Below are 24,491 nucleotides of genomic sequence, written 5' to 3' on the forward strand. Positions count from 1 at the left end.
CGTGAAGGAGAAGCATGCTGAACATGAGGGGCTGGTGGCTCAGAAAGCAGTGGAATGTGTGAAATACAGTCTTGTTAGAGATTTTCTTAAAACACAGGCATCAGTCATCATCTTATCAGCTTTTTACTGTGAAGAGCTGAATAATAGAACCATAAATATATATAAATGTGATGAACAATACCAGTTCAATTTCAGCTCCATTCGGTTTGCGCTGCTTGTAGCTGGGCAATAAGATTTAGCTGATTTTGTTTGTCTCTAAGGTGCCACAAGTACTCCTTTTCTTTTTGTTTTTCTGGTGTCTCATGCCTGATTTTATGTTGCTAGGATGAATAATGCTGCACTCAAAGGAAAACAAATAGGAAAATTCCAGTCTAGATTAATTACCACTATTCCTGGATGTGATTGTTCAGAGACCTGTGAGCCAACTTCAAAATTACGAACTGCAGTAATCTTGAAGAGCTGCATTCAACACCCATAGTCTTTAAACTAGTGTGTGCAAGGTTTTCTGGTTCATTAAGGCTGCTTTATGCTACTCCAGGTGGACAAAACAGCCTAAACTCATCTTAACTGCCCAGTAGAAGATTTTACTTGTAAATTGAAATCTTCTAGTGGCGATAGGTCCATCCTTTTGGCCCCTGATATAAGAGATGTCTGGGAGAAAGGGGGTACAGATAGAGGCCTCTGTGTTCTCCGGCCGGTGGAACAGCCCCCTGGGGCAATATGAGATGGGGTGAAAAGATTGTGCAATTCTGAGGCTGCTGATCAGATCAGGAGCTGCACAGTTCCAAGCTTTTTTGGCCACCTTTGCCTCCCCATTCATTCTGCAAAATGCTCATCTTAGCAAGATCAGGCGGTCAGTCCCTTTATTCTTCAATCGATCTATGGTACCAGATGCAACAGAACTAATTTTCTCTTGTCCAGTTGTAATCATTGACAAGTCCAGTGACCAAGGTAGATTTGATATCTCACTGCTAAAGAGATTGGAAGATCTCAGCTCATGCTGGCCTGGTTTCTTTTGCATAGAGTCAGTCTGTATCTGCTTACAGTACTTAACTATCTCATCCAGTCCTGTTAAAAATGGCATATCTAACTATGCTAGAGAATGGACTTGAAAGAAATTCTATGTGCTCCACAATTTTGATGAATGCTGTCAATACTTGTCACTTATTGGTCTTCTCCCTGTGAATGTCAATGGGCTTGAGAAAAAGGAAGTAAGGTACTTTGAGAAAACTTCTTGTATAGGAAGGTTTACATTGAGCTTGTCAGCGCCCATCCTCCAATTCTTGTTTAGCCCTTTCTTTCAGCAACACTCTGATTCTTATCATCACCAAAAACATCTCCTCTACCGTGTTCCAACACAGAAACTATGGTACAGTGGGATGGTCTCGCTCCCTGTAGCCAGAGACCAACTCCAGGAAGTGGATGGCACTGGCAGGGTATTTTCAGTCAAGGAACTTGTTCTCACTTGCAGTCCACCAAATTCTGTGGATGGCCACCTTTAATATGCGAAGGATGATCTTTTGAAGGAAGCCTTTTGATTTGGCAGAGATTTTTAGATAGGGATTGAGAAGTAAGGTGGTACGAGAATTGTGTTGATTTGTCCAGCCATTTTGCACCCTTTTCTTTGATAATTTTGATGCCCGGATCTTTTTATGACATGCATATGATAATTTAGTACATAATTAAACCATCTCCTTTGTAGCACTCCATAATGCACTCAGATTTCCCTAATGGAGATGATGCATTGCGGGGGCATGCAGGGGCATGTGCCCACCCAGATTTTCTGCTTGGCTTGTATTGAACATGCTCACACAGAGTGAACATGCTCAGTAACCCTGCTGAAACCAGCTGCCCTCACTCTGCCCCTCCAATATCAGCAGACACTGGTCATCTCCCTAAGGAAATTTCCTTTTGCCTTTCCCATTCTTTTCTTCCCCAAAGTTGAGTTTCCATTCAGCCATATTTTTCCGTTGTGTGTGACAAGCCAGTTACAAGATGTACATCCTCCATGCCTTTTCTGGTTGTTTTAATGTGTAGCCCCTTCCATTGCCTGCTTCAGTCTTTATCTCTGCTGTCTGTTCTTCCTCATATGCTCATGCAAAAAAAAATTATCTGTTTATTAGATTTTCCCAATCATTCTGGCTAGAAAGAAAGAACAAAGAAAACTGTTTATTTACCATCTCACTGTTCTCTTTTCCTCTCTCATGTGTTCCCTTCAGGTCATGGTTCCCTTTCCTTCCTAGTACTGGAATAAATCTGTCACTCTCCAGTCCCTTCCGATAGACTTTTGCTAACTTCTCTCGATATAGCGAACTATCTCTGGGTTGCATGCAGACACTGTTTAGTCCAAGTCTACACAGAGAGCTGGCCTTTGGATCCAACAAATCCCATAGCTGTAAGTTGCCAATGACTTTAAGTAATGCAAAATATCAAGCCAATCTGAACTGTAATTTTTCATGAGTAAGTTTTTAGCTCTTTCCTTCTGAAAACACCCTGGAAAATGGCAATAGGTGGCTAGGTTGGAAAGTTTGCCACTTGGATTATTCTTAAATTTCACTGGTCATTCATTATCTCTCTCCACCTGACAGCTATCTGAGGCTGGGTTTTTTTCTGTTTGTTTGTTTTTTGGACCTGTGGAATGGGGCCTGGGTTTGTAGGGTTATCCCAAGACAATTTGCCTTTGTGGAAGGGGCAGTGCCACCTAGGCTTCCTGTGAAGGTGCCAGACTCAGTACAAATAACTGCCCAACCAATTGCACTTGAATCACTTCTCTGCTGAGCAGCTATTGTGGCCTCTGGTAACTAATCTGAGAGACAGAATAGGCTAAGTAAGCTAGTCATGCATTCTAAACCTGACTATGACATTGATTTTCTCTGTGGCCTTAATCAGGTCACTTAACCTCTCTGCTATATAAAGTCACCAGACTGTACATGAAACCCTCCAGTAGCGAAAACCCCAGCAGCCCCCAAATCCACAATTTGTATGGAGAATTTCCTCTTGAAAATTTTAAAGTATTCATAGCTATGTATGGACCCCAGCAGAAGCACTCAAGATCCACATCTCCGAGAGCACAAGGTTAGGGGTGACCTAAAGATCTCCCCTGTTATATAAAATTGGTCTGTTCAGTTTTGGGGAATGGAGGACTTTAATGAATAATCCAGTCGACCTTCTCTTGAGTTGTCAGACCAGCCCTCTGCACAGTGATATGATCATAGTGGAGACGAGCTGGTTATATTTCTCAAAGAAAGGGTGTGTGCAAAAGTATTATAAGATAGATCCTTGCAAAAATGTTGTCACATGGACTATTTTAAAGTAATTATGGGCTTTATGTCAGCAGTTGAAAATTAAGCCCCATTATTGTTTCAGGTTGTTGCTGAAGTCTCTGGTGCTTTATTTTCTATGTGTCTTGTTGAATGGCACGCAAAAAATTGAACTCTCCTGGAAGTCTCTTTTCAAGGTCCACAGCATTTGGATTTACTTGTGCACTCTTCTTTATTTGCATGTGGTGTTTAGTTTAGAGTAAAGAAGATAGACTATTTTTTTCTATGTGTTTACCCCTTCAATTTTGATTGCTGATAGATCTGAACTGTATTCATGACCAACCTGTAGAAATCCCTGTTTAAAGTAATGGTGGATACATTCATCTAAGACATTACATGGCTTCTCTTCTGCCTATGTGATTTTAATCAAGTTGCCCACAATGCTGTGCATTCTGTTTCAATTGTTGCCTTCTGGCAGCCATTCTAAGTTGGATCCATTCTTGGATCTATGCGTAATGAGTCAGGATCATTGAAACACTTAGACAGACAATGAACTCTTAACATAAATGAAGCAATTGTATATGTATTATTAAAACTTAAAGGGAGAGCCTGTAGTATTGGAGAGAGATGTTGTAAAATACCCCATATAGCTTTACAATGCCCCATATGGCATCAAACTGATGATGCTTTTCTTATGGTTTGGAGAAAGGGTTCTGTCTGCAAAGTGACTGGAGGTTTGTATTGGGAAATTCTCCCTGTCTAGTGGAATTTCCGCTGGTAGAAAACTGGTGGAGATAGAACCATGCCACGTCTGTTGCTCAACTCTACCAGCTTCTGTGTCTGTCACTTAAATAGAACATTTGTTTTTGACAATTAAAAGGGGCTCTAGCGTACTGTGTTTTATAAAATATGTCATACAACTACACCATATAGTGAAACCAGGATGCCCATAGACACCATTTTAAAGTCTTTCCTTCATCTATGGTAACTAAAACAAAATACATTGGACTGAATTATAAGATCTAGAATTATTTAGAGATGGTGGCTGAGATACAGAATTTGTACCTGTATCCAAATTGCTCCAAGGTTTAGAGGAGTTTGGTTTTGTGGTTTTGGTTCAGAACTGCCTCTAGAAATAAGTGAAAAAGAAAATGTTCAATGGGATGAGAGTGAAAAATTTAAAATAATTAAATAAAGGTTGCTCATGATTATGAAACTTACAAAACCAAGCAGTAAACAATAGATTATATGCAGAAAACACATGAAAGTAGATAACAAAACAAAGTAGGATTTTGGGGATCTTGGTCAATGCAATTATAACTAAGGCTACGTTTTAGTCACAAGCATTTTTAGTAAAAGTCATGGACAGGTCATGGGCAGTAAATGTGAGGAGGAGGTGGGCAGTGGCCCAAGACTTCCCCAGCAGCGGCCAGTGAGGCTGGCCCAGGGGATGCCCGAGCTCCTCAGGCAGCCCCTGGGCCAGCCGCTGCAGAAGTCCCGGAGGTCCCAGAAAGTCACAGAATCCGTGATCTTTGTGACCAACCTGCAGCCTTAATTATAACATGATTGGCTTGTGACAAATAAAATGGCACCTTTTGCTGATTGGGTCAAAAATCACAGTTAGAAGAAATACAGTAAGGGGATTTCAGTTCCTCAAATGAAGTATGACTTGGCTGTAAGACACATATACTGCAATTCCATCACCAGTTATTATGCAATAGGCAACAGTGTAGAGAGAGATGTAGACGAGAGGATCAAGAGCGAACTATAAAAAACACGGGGATATGTTGCACACATGGAGATAATGTAACTCTTTCTTAACTCTTCAGAATAAGTCATTAATCGGACAGAGCAACACATGATCACCTCCAGGCATACCTTGTGTTAATGTTTGATCTTGTCGGGAATGATGCCACAGGGTGCTTTTCAGAGGGGAGTTTCAAAGGTTGTAACTGTGAAACCACTGCAGCTAACATGCAAGTTTTTAATGAGAGAATGCAGAGGCTGGAATGTTGCACAACTGAAATAATGTAATTAACTTTTCAGACATTGTCTAGTGTGTTAGAGGTGGTCTAGACGAGTGAGAAGTGCATCTGAAAAATCTGTGGGCTGCTTGAGCTTGTGAGGTCAGACATATGTTTCCTATGTTCTGTAACCAGTTCTACAAAATGATTCTTTATTCTGATCCTGCAGGTGCTTATCTCCCTAATCTAAGACAACTGAAATTGAACAACAGTTTACTCGTATCTGTGAGGTAAGAAAGAAACCCATAATTGGAATAAACATGAGGAATATAACACCTTTCCTTTCCCTGTTTGGGTGGTAAAATGTTCATTTCTGCTGCCTTTATTCCCTGCCACCCCTTAAAAGCAGTGTAGGAAAATTCTATACATGTCTAATAACCTCCAGATTTAGGGCCAGAACCTCAGCTGGTATAAATCAACGTAGCTCCAGTGATGTCAATGGTGTTACACTGGTATACCCTAACTGAGAATCTGGGGTGAAATCCTGGCCTCACTGAAGTCAAAGGGAATTTTGTCACTGACTTCAATGGGGACAGGATTTCATCCCAGTCTGTAGTCAGGGTTAGATGGGTTATTGTGGTGGGGTATATAAGCCCCATACTGGGACTGAAGAGGTTAAGGAGCAAATCTGGCCCAAGGCGACCCTGCCCACCCCACCTTCAGAGCATGCTACAGATGGAGGTGGGGCTTAAAAGGGAGCCAGACAGCTCAGCAAATTCCTGGCAGGGCAGGGAGATAGACCTAACCTGAGAACTCCTAAAGAAGGATGCTCCAGAAGCCTTTCCCTGGGAATAAGAGCCTGCCTTCTGAGCCCAGAGGGGTGGAAGGTTCCGTTACTCATTCTTCACTAACTTGTGTCAAACTATAAGTCTTTATTGAGAGAGCAGGCATTAGGAAGTGGCCCAGAGAGGCAGCCTTAAGGCATTCCTGGGTGCTGAACATTGCTGCCTCTTACAGGGTCCTGAGCTGGGTCCTGGGCTGGGGTCCAGTGGAGTGACAGGGCCAGCGCTGCCCTACCAACCATCCTTGTTATGAAGAGCATGAAAACCCTCACTTCCAAACTCACCCTTGGGGAAGCAAGGGCGGGGTAGAGACTTTGAAAACACTGCAACTGGGACTGGATTCCTGCAAGGGGTCAACAGATAGACTGATGTTCCCCCCAGTTGTGAGGGCGTGGGACCCAATATCTTCCTTGGAGCCTAATTAGTGACCTGACCAGAGTGTCAAGTCAATACCCAACAAAAGGCAGACCCCAAGGGGCATGAAAATGACCAGTGAGAGACACTGGAGGCGGGGTGAGTAGAGACTTAATATCCTAAACATTAGGTGACACCAGCAGTGAGCACTGCCCATCACAACTTGATGGAGAATGTGGTCTCTCATCCCAGGTCTTCTATAAGGCCTTGTGTGGGGGGGAGGGGAAGCATGGATATAGACAAATTGATGAAGTGGCTGATAGACAGCCAACCACTTCAGGCCTCCCAACAACAGCAGGAACAGAACCAGCTATTTCAACAAATGGCCACCCAACAGTAAGCAGCACAACATCAACAGCAAGAACAACAGATCATCTGGGAGGTTGAGATGAAACAGCAAGAGCAGCAATAATGCCTGGTCAAGCAGGTGGCAACCCTTTTACAACCACGAGGGGCTAGCAGCTAGGATGCTGAACCACACCCCAGCCCCAAGGCTTCTCATAAAACACACAAAGATAGGACTTTGGGACATCCTGGATGCTTTCCTCTTCAGTTTTGAGAGGGTCACCACAGCAGCTCGATGACCATCTGTACACTGGGCTATTTTACTGGCACCTTATCTTACTGGGCCAGCTCAAGCTGTGTATTGGAGCCTCAGCTCTGTGGACACACAAGACTATGCACAGGGCAAGGTGGCTATTTTAGACATCTTTGATATCAATGCCAAGACCCACTGACAGCACTTTCTCCAGGAAAAATTTCCACTGGGGGCCTTACCTTATGCTGCAGCCCAGAGATTTAAAGAATACTGTTAGTGGTGGCGCTGGTGGCTGAGCAGGTCATGCTGGAGCAATTTTCGGAAATTCTCCTGGCTGGGGGATGGGAGCAGGTGCTGCGGCACAGGCCTGAGACATTGGCCCTCACAGTACAGCTGTCAGAAAACTATGGCAGCTGCATGCCCAGCCAGTGAAATACCCAGGCCCAAAGATGCTCATTAAGATCTACACACTGTGTAGACTACGGATCTCTCGGCCTGGCAATGGGAGCAAGCTCCGAGGAACCAAATACAAAGCTTAGTCCACTTAGTCCACAGTTATGGCAAGACCTCAGAAGCCTGGTCTCACTGGGAACAAAGGGTTTAGGAAAAACCCAATCCTGAGGGAAGGCCCCCCTCAGACACCCAACTTCCCCTAAGGCAGTCAAGGAACAGGGCACGTCCCTTGATCAGAAGTTGTTTTTCACGTGGACAGTGAGGACATTTCTGCCATGACTGCCTCTTCATGGTTAGCAACTCTGAACAGGCTTGGACGACATGGCTAGGAAAAGAGGCCTGATCAAGATATTAGTTCCTGTGTGGGCTAATGGGGTAGAAGTACCGGGAACTAATATAACAACCCCCTGGAGTCAGAGAGGCAGAAGATCCGAGCAAAGGGAGCTTCCAGCAGGAGCTGTGCCCTCCCTGTATTCAGGGGAAGCAGAGGATCTCACACTCCCTAGACTTAAACTTACTGGCGGCCGATGTAGTTTTTATAGCAGTCAGAAAGACAATCCAACTCTGAGCAGGGCGTATGACCAACTTGCCAGTATAAATTGGTGAGATGATAAATACATGACAGATGAAGTAGTGGCTTTTATTTGAACTCAAAGAGGGGAGACTGTATCAGGTGGCGAAGGACCCCCAAACCAGAGAAGTAAGGAGTACAACTTCTTGCCCTGAAGAAACTCTGCTGCAAAGTACTACACTGGCACATGCAATACCTTGAGGGAGACAAATGGGGCGAGAGAAGACTCTTAAAAGGGTGGCCCTCAAATTTTATTGTCAGGGGAACAAAAAGGGACTATTGCTCATTGTGCCCAGCGTGCCAATGGACAGGCCCCCAAAAGTTCCACCATGGGCGGGCGCATGAACTGCTGGCTGGGGGAGGCTAGTGCCAAGCCTCGCCCCTTCCACCTGAGGCGCTGCCCCGCCCCCTCTGGAGCCCAGAGCCCCAGCAACACAGCCACTGACCCCTGCCACAGGCTAGTGCCCTCAGCCCCGGAGTGCCTGGAGGGAGGGCTGTTGGCGTCACTTCAGCCCCCCCAACCCCGGAGCATCGGGAGGGCAGGCGGCATGGCCCCAGCCCCTGGAGTCGGGCCGCAGAGCGGAAGCCGGGGCCTTGGGGTGGAGCATGGGTGGGGCCATGCTTGGCTGTTTGGGGAGGCAGAGCCTTCCCCAGCCTATGATACCCGCCACTCATGAGTTCCACTACTCCCTCTCCCTTTGAGAGGATCAGTATGGACCTGATGGGACCACTGAATAGAGTGTGGCCAGGTACCAGTGCATTCTGGTGATAATGGATTATGTCACATGGTGCCCAGAGGCCATCTCCCTTTGCACAACCACTGCGGCTACTATCACCACCAAATCAATGAAGGTTTTTGCACAGGTGGATAATGAAGGAGATATTGACTGACCAGGGGATCAGCTTTACTTCAAAGCTAATGGGGGAATTATGTGACTTCTTGAAAATCAAGGCCTTAAAGACATCAGTCTATCACCCTCAGACAGATGAGCTGGTAGAATGCTTCTGTAAGATACTGAAAGAGATGCTTAAGAAATTTATGACCTTGGATCCGTCATTAGTAGTGGTTGTTCCCACCCTGCCTTTTCGCTATCGGCGAAGTACCACAGGCATCTATGAGGTTATCCCCATTAAAGAAAAGAAATCTTACTAATAAATTAAGCAGATTTGATGAGATTAAGAGTATGGATGACATGGAGCCCTATGATGTCATTTGTATGGAGTCAATTTCAGGCACAAAATGCTCATTCAATCACAAATGTCCTTATAAATAAGGGTTCTGAGTCAACAGGAAAACAGTTAAACAAACAGTACTTAGTATGAAAGGTGAGGAGTTTCATTTTTATGTATTTAGTTTTCCTTGTCCCCTTATTAATTATTAGATACAGTATTTGTGGTTTAAATAAAGCCTGTTTTCATCCTGGCCCATCTTTACCTATTTGTTTGAAATGCTGAAACTACATTACTTCAATCGTTTTCATAGCAACCTGCTGTTAAATCATAAGCATAGGATTACAATTTTGCTGCAGGATTGCATAGGAGGAAAAAATATATGGTGAAAGGAATGATTTTGTTGAAACCATTTTTGCCAATATCCAAGGGCAAGTTTTGAATTAAACTTGCATTCTAATTTGCCTCAGTCAGAAAATCCCTTTTTAAACAAAACAGACTTTCCAAAATTTTTCTCCATAATATTATTCCATAGTAGAGATTTTGTAGAATGTTTGAAGGAAATTGAACAGTGCATAAATGTAATATTAGGGTTCCAAAAATGTGGCATTTTTCAATTCAGGTATTTTGTTCTGTTTTTTGCCTGAAATGTTTCAAAACCGGGATGGCCTAGGCACTCAAAATGTGTTTTACTCTATTGCCCTTCATAGGGAATGGTGCCTTTTGCTCCTTTTGGAGAGTTGGGAGGACAAATTAGGTATAAAAGGGGATTAATTGGAAGAGGTTTGGCCTCCCAATTTGTGAGAACAGTTGTGGGCACAGGTGTTTCCAAGCTAGGAGTCGCAAAAAAGAAAAGGAGTACTTGTGGCACCTTAGAGACTAACAAATTTATTTGAGCATAAGCTTCGTGAGCTACAGCTCACTTCATCGGATGCACTCGGTGGAAAATACAGTGGGGAGATTTATATATACACACAGAGAACATGAAACAGTGGGTTTTATCATACACACTGTAAGGAGAGTGATCACTTAAGATGAGCTATTACCAGCAAGAAGGAGGGGGGAAGGAGGAAAACCTTTTGTGGTGATAATCAAGGTGAGCCATTTCTAGCAGTTAACAAGAACGTCTGAGGAACAGTCTGGGGTGGGGTGGGGGGAGAAATAACATGGGGAAACAGTTTTACTTTATGTAATGACCCATCCACTCCCAATCTCTATTCAAACCTAAGTTAATTGTATCCAGTTTGCAAATTAATTCCAATTCAGCAGTCTCTCGTCGGAGTCTGTTTTTGAAGTTTTTTTGTTGAAGGATAGCCACTCTCAGGTCTGTAATCGTGTGATCGGAGAGATTGAAGTGTTCTCCGACTGGTTTTTGAATGTTATAATTCTTGACGTCTGATTTGTGTCCATTTATTCTTTTATGTAGAGACTTTCCAGTTTGACCAATGAACATGGCAGAGTGGCATTGCTGGCACATGATGGCATATATCACATTGGTAGATGCGCAGGTGAACGAGCCTCTGATAGTGTGGCTGATGTGATTAGGCCTTATGATGGTGTCCCCTGAATAGATATATGGACAGAGTTGGCAACGGGCTTTGTTGCAAGCTAGTAGTTTACATCAAGGTGTCACAGACATACTGCTTTAAAATACCTGGGTGAAAATATGTAATTAATTTAAGAGAAACAAACCTCAATAGAAACTTAGGATTTTGAGCTCATGAAAAGTGCTAGATTGACATTTCTGGATAGCAGAATTTAGCACATGTATTAATGACCTCTCTGCAGGGCAGTAGAGAATCAGGGGCATTGTCACTCTGGAGCTATTAGCAGAAACACAAGTAATTGAAATGAACACTGTGTATTTGCAGGATACACTCTATTAGGTCATTTACGAATTTGCTGTGAACTCTCTGCTTGGCCTTTGCCTGTTGTTGTTATTTTGTCTTTTGGAATTGTTTGGTATTTAGAACTGATCAAAAAAGCATAGCATTTTTTAGTAAAATGTAAACAAATATTTGCATTTATTTTAAATTTTCCCTCAAAGATTTGGTTTATAACCAAAAAAACAAAAATGTTCAGTTCTTAAAAATAATTTTTGATAAAAGGTTTCAGATTTTAAAAACTGAATTTGTCCCCAAACATGAAATATTTTATCATTAAAAAAAAAGGAAAATTTTGCCCAAAATGAATTTTTTTGTTTTGGGCAAAAAGCAACTTTTCCTCAAAAGTTTTGATGAAAGTATTTCAACCAGCTCTATTGGTTTTGCCTTTAGGCCCCCATTCAAGAAATATTTTATCAAAATTGTTTTTCATTGGAAAAAAATGAAAATTTTGCCCAAAATGAAGATTTTTGTTTTGAGTAAAAAGCAACTTTTCCTCAAAAGTTTTGATGAAAATATTTCAACCAGCTCTATCGGTTTTGCATTTAGGCCCCCATTCAAGAAAGGATTTAAGTATGTCCTTAAGTCCCATTGACTTGAATTGAAGCTTTAGGGAGATTTTGCTCTTGTCTCTGTACTTGAGGAATCCAACTCCTGGCATGAAAAGATTTAACAAAATAATTCCTGACACCTGACATTCTTTTGGTCTTGGAAACTAGTGAGAGTTAGTCTTAAATTTAGCAGTAATTTGATCAAATACAATTCATAACTGTTTTGGCATGGATATCTGCTTTAATGTTATCTATGACACTTGCCAGGCTCAGAAGTACCAGCAGAAGCCAGCCCACACCTCTTTTAAATAAACATGTCTTCTACATGTCAATTAAATGAAATTACAGGGAGTAGGCAAAGGAGGGACTAGAACCTGGCAGTGTTCCCAGAGCAGAATTCTGCTAGCTGAGTTAAAAAAAGCAGCTCTGCTAGTCCAACACAGCAGTGGCTTTCAGACATTAGAGCTCAGTGGTTTAAGCATTGGCCTGCTCAACCCAGGGTTGTGAGTTCAATCCTTGAGGGGGCCATTTAGGGATCTGGGGCAAAAATTGGGGATTGGAGCAGCGGGTTGGACTAGATGACCTCCTGAGGTCCCTTCCAATCCTGATATTCTATGATTCTGTATTACTTCCAGTCTCCAGCCTTGGGATAAACTGGGAGTACTTAAGGGCAAAGCCCACACATGCACGGTGTGTCTACTTGAACTATATTTTTGGGCATCTGTATTGTGTCAATATAATACCTGTTATTACAACATCCTAAAATAAGATGCTATCATGGGAGCAGCTATGACTGCGATAGTTAATGTTGCATAATGGTTTCCATCCTAAAGCTCCGTTTTTAGTCACTCATAGTCAAAGAAATTTCACTTTTGGGATTGAGATTTTCCATGCTTGGTCTCTGTCCAAAAGGTGATTCTTTTTCTTAAAGAGCAAATAAGAGATTGTATATTTTTGAGTATGAGGACAGTGGGGGAGAAATGTACTTTTCTCATTATAAAAATAATTCCTATGAACCTTTTTGAATAGACATAAAGCCAGAATGGTTGGGAATAGGAAGCTGAAAACTATTTTTAGAGATAAATTCCAAGCTGTTAAAGATAGACTGGACCACTGTTAGAACAATGAAAATACAGTGAGTATATCATAGAAGTGTAGGGCTGGAAGGGATCTTGAGAAGTCATCCAGTCCAGCCCCCAGCACTCAGGCAGGACAAGTAAACCTAGACCATCCCTGACAGGACTTTGTCTAACCTGTTCTTACAAACCTCCAGTGATGGGGATTCCACAACCTCCCTTAGAATTAGAAATTGAACTATCCTTGCAATTAGAATTTTTTTCCGAATATCTAACTAAATCTCCCTTGCTGAAGATTAAGCTCATTCCTTCTTGTCCTACCTTCAGTGGACTTGGAGAACAATTGATCACAGTCCTCTTTAATACAATCCTTAGCATTATGAAGACTGGAATTTTTTTCCCAGATGTTGCACATGTCTCTAATGTGATAGAAAGAATATCAGATACTATATTGTATGATATGACAAATAGTTTGTGGTCATGTAATTAAAGAGTGTATCATAATTCATGCACATGAGGAGGCATGATGCATATTGCCACTTTCCAACTTGTGTGCTTATCTAGGCAACCTTAAATTTCTCTTAATGTAGGTTTTGTCTGGAATTTCCTATTTTTTTAAGATGGGAAATAATAAAAGCATTTTTTAAAATCTGAAAACAAGAAAAGGCCACTTCTGGAAATCAAACCATGTATATTTAGGTGCTTAAATGAGAATTTAGGAACCTACCTGTGGGTACCCATTTTTAAAAATCTTGGCATTTAGGTCATCTACCTCACACTGGAGTTAAAATTGTGAGTGTGATTGTGAGGTAATAGAGGTTGGTTATGTAGTATGTTGGAATTGAAAAGGAGTTTGATGTGGAGCTGAGGAATCATTTGAAGAGGCTGACATTTCATTGGTATGTCTCGTGAGTTGAGGTTGATTGTTGGCTTAAAATGTGATTTCCGGGAATTTTTATGATTCCATTGGTAGGGAATGTAACTGAGCAGCCTTAGCCATAAGTTAATGAGTTGTCTTTTTTGTGGGGGTAGTTTATAAAGTTTGCATTACTTTGGGATACCTCCGAATGGAAGGCACTATATAACTGCAAGCTATTATTATATATCATATAGATGGTCAATAAGTTCCGGTTTATTTGCCAAATATGTGCATTTTTTCAGTTTCAATGTTTTTCCTACAGATCTCTTTCAAAAATGGAAATACTTTTTGAGAATATAGTATATGATGAAAAGGAATTACTTCAGGTCCTTGTTAATTTGCTACATTACACTGATTTTATGAGGTTCTCACTTATTACCTCCATCCTTCTCGTATCAGCCAAGAAACTCTAGATTTATGAACTGATAATTAAGGAAGAAACATGGAACCTATTCTGAAGAGTGTGAGTTAAAAGACTCTCTTTCACGGTTTTGTGATGACACGTTACTTGTCTTCCTAATGATTACAGCAAAAAGAACTATATTTCAAAACTAATGAGCTCTCTTCTAGTATGGCTATCATCCTATATGTTTTATCTAATAGCTTTCATTCTAATTTCAGGGATGAATAAAGAGACTTGTGTAAAATGTTAGACATTTGCCTTCTTGGAAGGCTTTTTTTTAAACTGAAGTAAATTCTTGGTAACTTGTGCCCATAAGTTCATAGCACAAGCAACAGTTAACCAGACTGAAACCTCTGCTCTACCACTACCCACTACCTCCCATTCAGCTGTAGGGACTGTAGCTCACAAGACAGCAGGGCTTCTCCAAACCTCGCTCTTGCAATTCCTTACAATAGAGAAGTAACATCTGCAGCTCAGGAGCTGAAATTAATGTTGCTGCATGTATGTGGTTTCATTGAGACGGGAAAGGTGGGTGCACATCAACATATTGCTCAGAGGGTGTGGGAAGGAAGTAGGAACAGAGCAAAGATAATGCAGAACTCTGTAATCCAAATACAGACACATTTAAAATGTGTCTGTGCTGCAGTCTGTGTTGCATTCAGTTTTGGAGCTGTCTGTGCACAACTGAATGAAAGGAAAGTCGTGCTGGAGCACTAGTATCCAGTAAAAGTTGCAGGGAGACGAGGAGGTGGCAATACTTAACTAAAGGCTCATTCCTGGAAGGTTCAGAGCACTACAACTGTTGCCTGCTCTTACACGTTTATCAAGAGTCTCGTGACACTGGGTGTTTATCTTAAAGCTTAGCTGCTGGAGGCAAATGATTGCATGAGACTCTCCACATTCTTTTTTTTTTTTTTTTAAAGTAAGTCCCTAGCCCTCATGGCTGTGTAGAAAAGCCTGAAAATGTGATGTGAATGCAACCTAAAGACTTGGGGTGAAAATCTGGTCCCACAGACGTCAATGAAAATTTTGCCATTGGTTTCAGTTGAGCCAGGATTTCACACTCTGAAACCAGAAGGCAAATAAAAAGAGGCCAAATTTTATTGGTTTTGTGTGGTTTTGTTTTTTTAATTTCATGGTGTGTAAGCCAATCTGATGATTTGGGGGTGGGGGAGCCTGACTCATGATTTTTCAGTGCTTGGAATAGACAGTATTCCTTTCTGTGCTCAATCCAGCAAAGAATTTAAGCACATGCTTACTTTTAAATGCGTGAATAGTCCTGCCGACTTCAGTGGAACTACTCACGTACTTAAAGGTAACCATGTGCTTAAGTGCATTGTTGGAAAGAGTCCAGAGTACTCAGTACGTTGCAAGATCAAGTGCTAGCATATCAGTTACAGAAGCTTGAAGTATCAGTACTGTGAAAGTGGGATAGTGCAGTACTGCATAGGGAGATAGAAATCCCACCCGATAAGGGATATTTGGGACAAGTACCTTTGAAATGCGGGTACTCCCCAGTCTGGTTTTCTGCCTGTCAGCTTTCACCCATATCTTTCATTTCCATTATTCCGGTATTTCCCATTCCCCTTTAACTTTTCCATGTTCTGGGATACTACATTTGGTATATAGTTTAGATGCCGTACATACATACAGTAATCCTTATGCAACAATTCTCTGTGATGGCTTCAAAAATAAATCTGTGTGGATTCTTTTATGAAAGAAGAATATGAAAGTTCCAAAATATAAGTCAGCAGTGTGCCCTTGTTGCCAAGAAGGCCAATGGCATATTGGGCTGTATTAGTAGGAGCATTGCCAGCAAATCAAGAGAAGTGATTATTCCCCTCTATTCACCACTGGTGAGGCCACACCTGCAGTATTGCATCCAGTTTTGGTCCCGCCTACTATAGAAGGGATGTGGACAAATTGGAGAGAGTCCAGCAGAGGGGAACAAAAACGATTAGGGGGCTGGGGCACATGACTTATGAGAAGAGGCTGAGGGAACTGGGATTATTTAGTCTGCAGAAGAGAAGAGTGAGGGGGGATTTGATAGCAGCCTTCAACTACCTGAAGGACGGTTCCAAAGAGGATGGAGCTAGGCTGTTCTCAGTGGTGGCAGATGACAGAACAAAGCAATGGTCTCAAGTTGCAGTGGGGGAGGTCTAGGTTGGATAATAGGAAACACTATTTCACTAGGAGGGCGATGAAGCACTGGAATGGGAGGTAGTGGAATTTCCATGCTTAGAGGTTTTTAAGGCCCAGCTTGACAAAGCCTTGGCTGGGATGATTTAGTTGGTGTTAGTCCTGCTTTGAGCAGGGGATTGGACTGGATGACCTCCTGAGGTCTCTTCCAACCCTAATATTCTATGATTCTATGAAATTCTAAACTGTTTGGTAAAATCACATTCGTTTGCTTTTTTATTAAAGATAAATATAATTCTTGACATCTTACTGTTACTATTTATTTGCATTGTTGTAGTCTTTGAGAGGTGTGAGTCCTACTGCAGGTAGACAGACTCATGAGCTTTCCTCAGATGAGAGCGCTACAGTAGCAGCATAGAAGCTATTTATTTTATTAATTTAGCAGCAAAGATGCAGAGCAACTCAGAACAATGTCACTGCCCCTTGGGGTCTTGTCTTAGTCCTCTTCTCCAGGGCTTCTCAGTCCTTACAGCCCGCCCCAGCTGAGGTGTTTCTGCAGCCAACTCCTGCTTGCTGAAACTCTCCAACATAGACTCTCTGCCTGACAGGTGCAGCGGACACAGCCCTCTCCCAAGCCCTTTCCCAAGCCCTTTCCCAAACCTGCCTGTCTCCTTGTGATTAACAGCTTCGCAACAGGGGCATCATCGTATGATTATGGGCTTGGTCAGCTACACTAATTTGTAACCCGGGGTAAGAAATTGTTCAACCCTGGGTCCCATCTTGAGATTCCAGCATCTACACTGCTTTATGTGGGCCCAATCCAACAACCCATATCCCAGACATTCTAGGGTCCTCCCGAAATGTGGTTGCTCTAGCCCTTTGTTTGGGGTGGAGTGTGGGGAAACTTCACTCTCCACCAAACTTGACTGTCCAGCACGAGTCCAGTGGGACTGCATCTATACTGCAGAGCCACAGGGCTTGAACTTTTGGACTCTGACCCTCCTCCCCCGTGGAGTCCTGGAACCCTGGGTTCAAGCCTTGGGTTAGTGTGATTTGTGTGTAGATGGAAGGGGGGTTAGTCTTGAGCTTGAGTTCAAATCCTGGGCTAACGTTGCAATGTAGAAATACCCTTGAGAACTTTATTTCAGGGAGTGTTTGAGGTGAAAGGAATATATGTATGTTGAGGAAGAAATAATGCCTGAACGTTGCGCTGTTTTGGTTCTCTGTTTTTATGCTCATGTCCAGAACACTCTTATTTTCTCCACTGCTTAAGCTCATGCAAGTCCATAATTTCATAAATATTTTGCCATCCCTGGTCACAGTGTGAATGGGAGGTAGGCTATCTTGCCCTAGATAATTTGAAAAAATGGTTATTGAATCATTTCTTTCCAGGTGGCTGATATCTCTTCTGCGGCAGGATCATCTGGGAACTAGATTCTGGTATCCCTAGATCCCTGCCACCTCAGGGCACCATCTCACTATCTGAACTCTGGGTAATTATTTTAGGCCTTGTCTACACTTGCAAGTTAGAGCGCATTAAATCAGCCCCAGGCACCATAACTCCTGAAGTGTCCACATTGGCAAGGCACTTAGAGCACCTGGACTCTGCAGCTGAAGCGCTCTTGGTAATCCACCTCCACAAGAAGCATAGAGCTTGCTGCGCCCTGGCTGGAACACTGGGGTGTCAGTGTGGACAACGTGTTGCATTACTGCACTGTGATTGGCCTCCAGAAACATCCCATAATGCCCTGAAGTCAAGTGGCCACTCTGGTCATTGTTTTGAACTCGGCTGCAGGCATGAGGATATCCCCTTTCAAAGCTTCATTTCTGACAGCCTGCATGCTTATCTGCTCCGGGACACAAAGCAAACCATTACTGTGGAATGATGCTGCTGCAAAGGCAGGCATGTGTGTGTGAGTGTGTGAGAGAGAGAGAGGCAGGGGTGGGGGCTGATGTCGGGATTCCTCCTTCCCCCTGCCGCTGTCTGAACTTACAAGGTAGCGTGCTGACGCACTCAGCCCCCCAAAACACACTGTCTCTCCCCCCACATACACACAACACACTCCCTGTCACACACCCCACCCCCTCATTTGAAAAGCAGCTGGCAATCTAGTAGGATGCTCATAGAACAATGGGATTGGGAAATCTGCATCATGTGACACTGTGCCTGCTCCATTAGGCATTGCAAATCCTTTCCAAAGCATGCTGCAGCCACTTACACACTGGGATAGCTACCACAATGCACTGCTGTCTGTGGCATTGCAAGAGCTGCTCATGTGGACATGCTCCACAGCCACAAGGAGCGCAGTGTGAACTCACAGCAGTGCTTTCCCTGCTGCTGTCTGTGAGGGCTGGTTCAACTCCCGGCGCTCTACATCTGCAAGTGTAGCCAAGCCCTTAGTTGTGAACCTCCCAGTAGGACTACAGCCTGCTCCCCAATGAAAAAATCCTGGATTCCCCTTTCAGCATTTCCTGATCGTTCTTCCATGGAAGGGAGGGGAAAGTGTTTTCATCATGGAAAAAGCAGGGAAATCAGCACCCTCCCAAAACTAATTGATTTCCTGAGACCTATTGGAGGCCAGGGGCATCGGCATAAAAGTCTGATCCTGTGTATTAATTCAAGGTCCTCTCACTCTGCCTCTTCCATGTGTCACTGTCTCTGGAGCCCCTCTTTAAATGGGATTCCACAGTGCAGAGTGGCTTAATCAAAAGCGTACATAGTGTGCTTAGGCTGTATCAGCTGTACAGTTGGTTTCCTATGGGATCAGTTAAGGGCAATAAAGTGAATTTCCCAGCCTGCCCCTTCCTATGTGAAGGGTCTGGGAATAGAGGGATCATGACCTGCCCTTTTGCACACTGAGGGGAGAGACTATCCCCATTCCTGCATTAGTGTCAGGAAGCAAAAACTCTGTATACCTGAACCTCTTCTGGTTCTCACTCTCTGGGTACCCCTTCTCCCTTCCTTTCCTCTTCCATGAAAATGTATAGATGATGACTTCATCATTTCCAAAGAAAATGTTTTAAATGAGCCAATCATCATTGGTTTGGTTTGTTCTTACAAACATTGATAGTTTACAGTAGGTAACTAGTTCAAATGGCCACATAGCAATGTAATAAATGAGTAAATTGAAGGGCCCAGTCTCAGCTGGGCCTGAATCCAGTCTGTAATTTTGCAAGGTGCAGTTTTGCGCCTCCAGCAGACAGAAATGGTAGTATCTCACTTGAAAGAGAGAGAGTGCTTTTGGGGTTAAAACACTGGACTGGGATTCAGAAGATCAAGTTCAATACCTTGATCAGTCACAATGATCTTAAAAAGAAAAGGAGTACTTGTGGCACCTTAGAGACTAACACATTTATTAGAGCATAAGCTTTCGTGAGCGATGAAGTGATGGGGCCCTGACCTCAGCTGGGGCCTCTCTGCACTATTGTAGCACAAATAATAATAGTAATAACTAAAGGTTTTGTATCTGCAGACAAGTATTTAGATGCCCAGCTACTACCATTTGCATCTGCAACTTTTCTACCCACCATATTAGTGTTCACTTATGTGAACTTAGGCCTAAGTGATCTTTTTAGTCAGTGATGAAAGAGAATGATTACAGTCAATCTCTGAGGAAACTAGGTTTCAGAGTAGCAGCCATGTTAGTCTGTATTCGCAAAAAGAAAAGGAGTACTTTTGGCACCTGAGGAAACTAGGGTGACCAGATGTCCCTATTTTATAGAGACAGTCATGATATTTCTGGCTTTTTCTTATATAGGCTCCTATTACCCCCCCTACCCCCATCCCGATTTTTCACACTTACTGTCTGGTCACCCTAGAGGAAACCCAAAGACCTGAGAGTTGGGGAGTAATGGTAATGCAACTGCTGCTGGTAGAGCTGCCCAACCTTAACCATCTCCATGACAACAGTGGTCTAAGCAGCCATCAGAAAGGTATGTCCTTACAGAAATAGGTCGAAAAACAATCTATAACAATAGCGTAATGGGGGGTTTGTGGGTTGTTTTGATTCTTTCCTCAGAAGAGCCCCTTGTCTGCAGCTTTTGTTTTTTCTGAAGCAGTTACATTGAATCAAAAATTACGAGTTTGGAATGCCAGGCTGCTGCTGGTTTCAAAAAGGGGGAAATGAAGCAATTTGCTTATTTGTAAATGTCATGCAACATGACTAGAGGGTGAGGAGGTAAAGAAGAGATGCAGATAATAATATATATGATCAGTTCTGAGAGTTTGACTTCTGTAAAATATTCAGAATTCAATTGATTTAGTGATTGTCATCTTACATGAGCACATTTCAGAGCAAAGAGAACCTGTTGCTATTCCAAAAAAAAAAATCACACATGCACATATATTTCTTTCCCTGTAGGTCTATTATTTCTGTTGGACTCACTGTTTGTGATAGCCATGCCACCATGTGTTGTGATCTTAACAGACTGCACAAGTCAGGCATGGTTGGGATGAGTCAGTACTTGAATAAAATAAATTAATCAACGCCTCCATGTAATAGGAAGCGGTGTCGGTAACTCAGGAGCTGGCACAGTTCCCTCTGATTTGCCACCAATATTCTCTGTGCTTGGAATGCCAGGTTGCTGCTGGTTTCAAAAAGGGGGAAATGAAGCAATTTGGTTATTGGTAAATGTCATGCAATGTGACTAGAGGGTGAGGTGAAGAAGAGATGCAGATAATCATATATATGATCAGTTCTGAGAGTTTGATTTCTGTAAAATATTCAGAATTCAATTGATTTAGTGATTGTCATCTTACATGAGTGCATTACAGCGCAAAGAGAACCTGTTGTTATTCCAAAAAAAAAATCACACGTGCGCATATATTTCTTTCCCTGTATGTCTATTATTTCTGTTGGACTCACTGTTTGTGATAGCTATGCCACCATGTGTTGTGATTTTAACAGACTGCACAAGTCAGGTATGGTTGGGATGAGTCAGTACTTGCATAAAAGAAATTAATCAACGCCTCCATATGATAGGAAGCGGTGTTGGTAATTCAGGAGCTGGCACAGTTCCCTCTGATTCGCCACCAATATTCTCTGTGTGGTATCAGATGCTATGGTGCCTATGGAAGCGGTATATTTTAGATGAGACATAAAACAAGATTCCTCACTACGTGTGGCCATTAATGATACCACAGCACTCCTTGTGACACTGGTGTTCAGGCCACATTCCAGTTTGTGTAATTACATTCTTTTCACCTAAATTCACATTGCAGTTTCATACGAAAAAGGAATTCTTCACTTCCTGCCTTAAAATGTTATGTAGTGCTATGGCACAATGTTAGAACCACCCCAGATGTGGCTGGATTTAATTGCTGGAAGAAGTGATCCTTTTTTTGTTTAGATCTGCAAGTGTTAATTTTGTTGTTCCCATACTCCTGACTCTTTGTAAAGCTTTACAATTTTTAGTGTGGCATCTGTAATTAGTTGACACTATACCTTAAAAATACACTAAACAAACTATGGGTAATCAATATGTTTATACTTTTTTAAAAATAATGGTAGCCTCTTTTTGGAAGATTGCAAGAACTTAGTGTTTGAATCTTGGAAGTCCTCCTAACATGATTTAGCTCTGGTAATTACCACCTCATAATAATAAATGTAAGTAATGGCAGAGTTATTTGCTTCATTGAGGTGCTGGGATCATGCAATCTGGTTTCTTGGTGGTAGAGAGGTCCAGGATAAAATTTTCAAAAGGTATGTAGGCACCTAAAGATGCAAATAGGCAGCTAGTGAGATTTTAAAAGTGCCTTTATGAGTTAGGTCCCTAACTCCTATTGACCTGCTTAGGTGCCTAAATACCTTTGAAAATCTGGCCCCAGGCAATTATATGCTGTGCTCACTATTTTGTACTGTATAAATTGTGTAATTTCTATTGTGCATCAAGGGCTTGATTCTCCAGTGCTCTGCAGCTGCTTTGTGCAAACTAGGACATGTTGGGGGCCAAATCGAAAAAATCCAGAAAAAAAACCCACTTTTTGGTGAGAAAAAACAAAAAAATTCAGTTTGGGGTCAAACAAAATGATTTGTTTACCTTGTCCCCCACGTTTTTTGTTTCATTTTTTCATTTCAGGTTGATTTGGGATGTTTTTCACTCTCCCCCCCCCCTTTTTTATATTTAGCTACATTTCTAAATGAACCACTGTGTTGAAACAAAATGTTTTGACCATTTTGAAACTAAACGTTCCTAAATGGAAAGTCAAAAAGGCTTGTGTCAAGGTATCCCCCCACTCTGAACTAGGGTGATCAGACAGTAAATGTGAAAAATCGGGACGGGGGTGGGGGGCAATAAGAGCCTATATAAGAAAAAGACCCAAAAATCGGGACTGTCCCTATAAAATTGAGACATCTGTTCACCCTACTCTGAAGTCTGGGGTACAGATGCATGAAAGACCCCCTAAGCTTATATTCTACTCGCTTAGGTTAAAACTTCTCCAAGGCACAAATTTCTTTCCTTGTCCTTGAATGGTATATTGCTGCCACCACCAAGTGATTTACACAAAAATTCAGGGAAGGGTCACTTGGAATTCCTATCCCCAACAATATATCCCCCCAAGCCCCTTCACCCCCTTTCCTGGGGAAGCTTGAGACTAAAATACCAACCAGTTGCCTTAGCAACGTGAGCTCCACCAGACCCTTTGTCCTTAGGACACTGAATTCAATCAGGTTCTTAAAAGAAGAACTTTTATTATAAAGAAAAAAGTAAAAGAATCACACCTGCAAAATCAGGATGGAAGGTAATAAAGGGTAATAAAGGATTCCCCTCTGGGCTCAGCTTCACAGTTACAAAAACAGGAATGAAACTACCTCTGTAGCATAGGGAAATTCACAAGCCAAAACAAGAGATAACCTAACACATTTCCTTGCCCTACTCACAGTTTCTGTGTTTTTAGATGGATTATTTCAGGTATATGTTTCAGGAGATATTGTACCTGCTTGGCTTCTTCCTCCATCCGGAGAGGAAACAACACACAGAACAACAAACAAATCCTCCCCCAGATTTGAAAGTATCTTCTTTCTTCATTGGTTCTTCTGGTCAGGTGCCAACTAGGTTATTTGAACTGCTTAACCCTTTCCAGGAAGGCAATCCAGTACAGCTGCCAAGGAGGGATTTTATGCTACCCTTCCCCCTATATTCATAACAACTTGTTTCAAAATGGCTGAAACAAATGGCTTTGCGTTTTTTTCTCTCCTGTGGCTGAAACTGTTGACGGAATTCGATCTGAATTTGTGAATAGTTTAAGTGCATTAAAAAATGCAGTTACTAGCCCCCCAAAAAGTTTCACTCAGCATCAGTCCTTACTCAATCAAATCTCCCATTTGATAAATAATCTGGGTTCAGCGATATAGAAATAAATCCTCCTTACTGTGAAATTCACAAACACACAGGTGTAATAATTAGATGAAGTAAGGTTTCCATCTCTCTCTTTACATTATAGCTGAAGAGCTTAAGTGCCAGTCACAGCCTATTTATGTAGGATTTTTTGTTTGTTGTTTGTTTGTTTCCAAAATGTTTGCATCTTGGAGAATTTTTAAAAATGTTCATTTTAAAGCAGTTAACATACATTGAAAGAAAATCATATCTATTAAAGAAAATTATCTCATTTTCTACCATCTGTACTCTAGCAATGGCTTCAATGGGAATTTTTCCTAACGTCTGGTCTATACTTAATATTTAGGGCAGTATAGCTATGTCAATTGGGGATGTGAAAAATCTATGCCGACCTAGCCCTCAGTGTAGACGCAGATATGTCAGACGCAGTTGAATGCTTTCATCATCCTAGATTTATTGTCATTTGGAAAGGTGGTGTTCCGGCTACCCTAATAGAAAAGTCCCTTCTAATGTGTCTAAACTACGAGATTATGGCTACAGTGGCATAGCTATGAAGGTATAGTCCCCATAGCGTAGATGCACCCATAGGTGCAAACTAATCCAGTTGGTTTACTTAAAAATTCACAGGAACATCAGTTTGGAAATAATTATGCTGCTGCATTGGAGAATTATAGGGAGACATTAAAAATTCATAGAGGGCTTTACGTTATAGCATAGTATGAAACTGCTAGATTTAAACAATCTTGAAAATGAGAGTCTGTTCAGTCATTTTTAAATGGCTCAATATTTTCTGTCTAGGTTTTAATATCACACCCATCTCTCTGGAGTCTAGGTATCTGGTCTCATAGCAATTTATTTTGGTTTTCTGAGAGAACATTTATTTACAACTTCCAACAGAACAGAAGTTGAATAGAAATCTAATGACTGGCATCTTTCTTCCTAATTTTTATATGTCCAATTGTTCTGGTAT

General features: G+C 42.0%; 1 protein-coding gene across 15 annotated transcripts in view; it reads left to right on the forward strand.

Annotated features, from left to right (window-relative positions):
- Positions 1-24,491, forward strand: part of LRRC56 (leucine rich repeat containing 56) — a 137,666-nt gene that overhangs the window by 79,595 nt on the left and 33,580 nt on the right. For 14 of the 15 annotated variants that reach the window (XM_043515853.1, XM_043515855.1, XM_043515852.1 and 11 more), the window contains one exon: positions 5,454-5,514. In XM_043515853.1, coding sequence (XP_043371788.1) covers positions 5,454-5,514 — 61 coding nt within the window. Of the gene's footprint in view, positions 1-2,219; positions 2,396-5,453; positions 5,515-24,491 lie in introns of all 15 variants that reach the window. The other variant, XM_038406196.2, reaches the window with a different exon arrangement.

This window comes from Dermochelys coriacea, chromosome 6 (assembly GCF_009764565.3).
Source record: "Dermochelys coriacea isolate rDerCor1 chromosome 6, rDerCor1.pri.v4, whole genome shotgun sequence".
Lineage (NCBI taxonomy): Eukaryota > Metazoa > Chordata > Testudines > Dermochelyidae > Dermochelys > Dermochelys coriacea.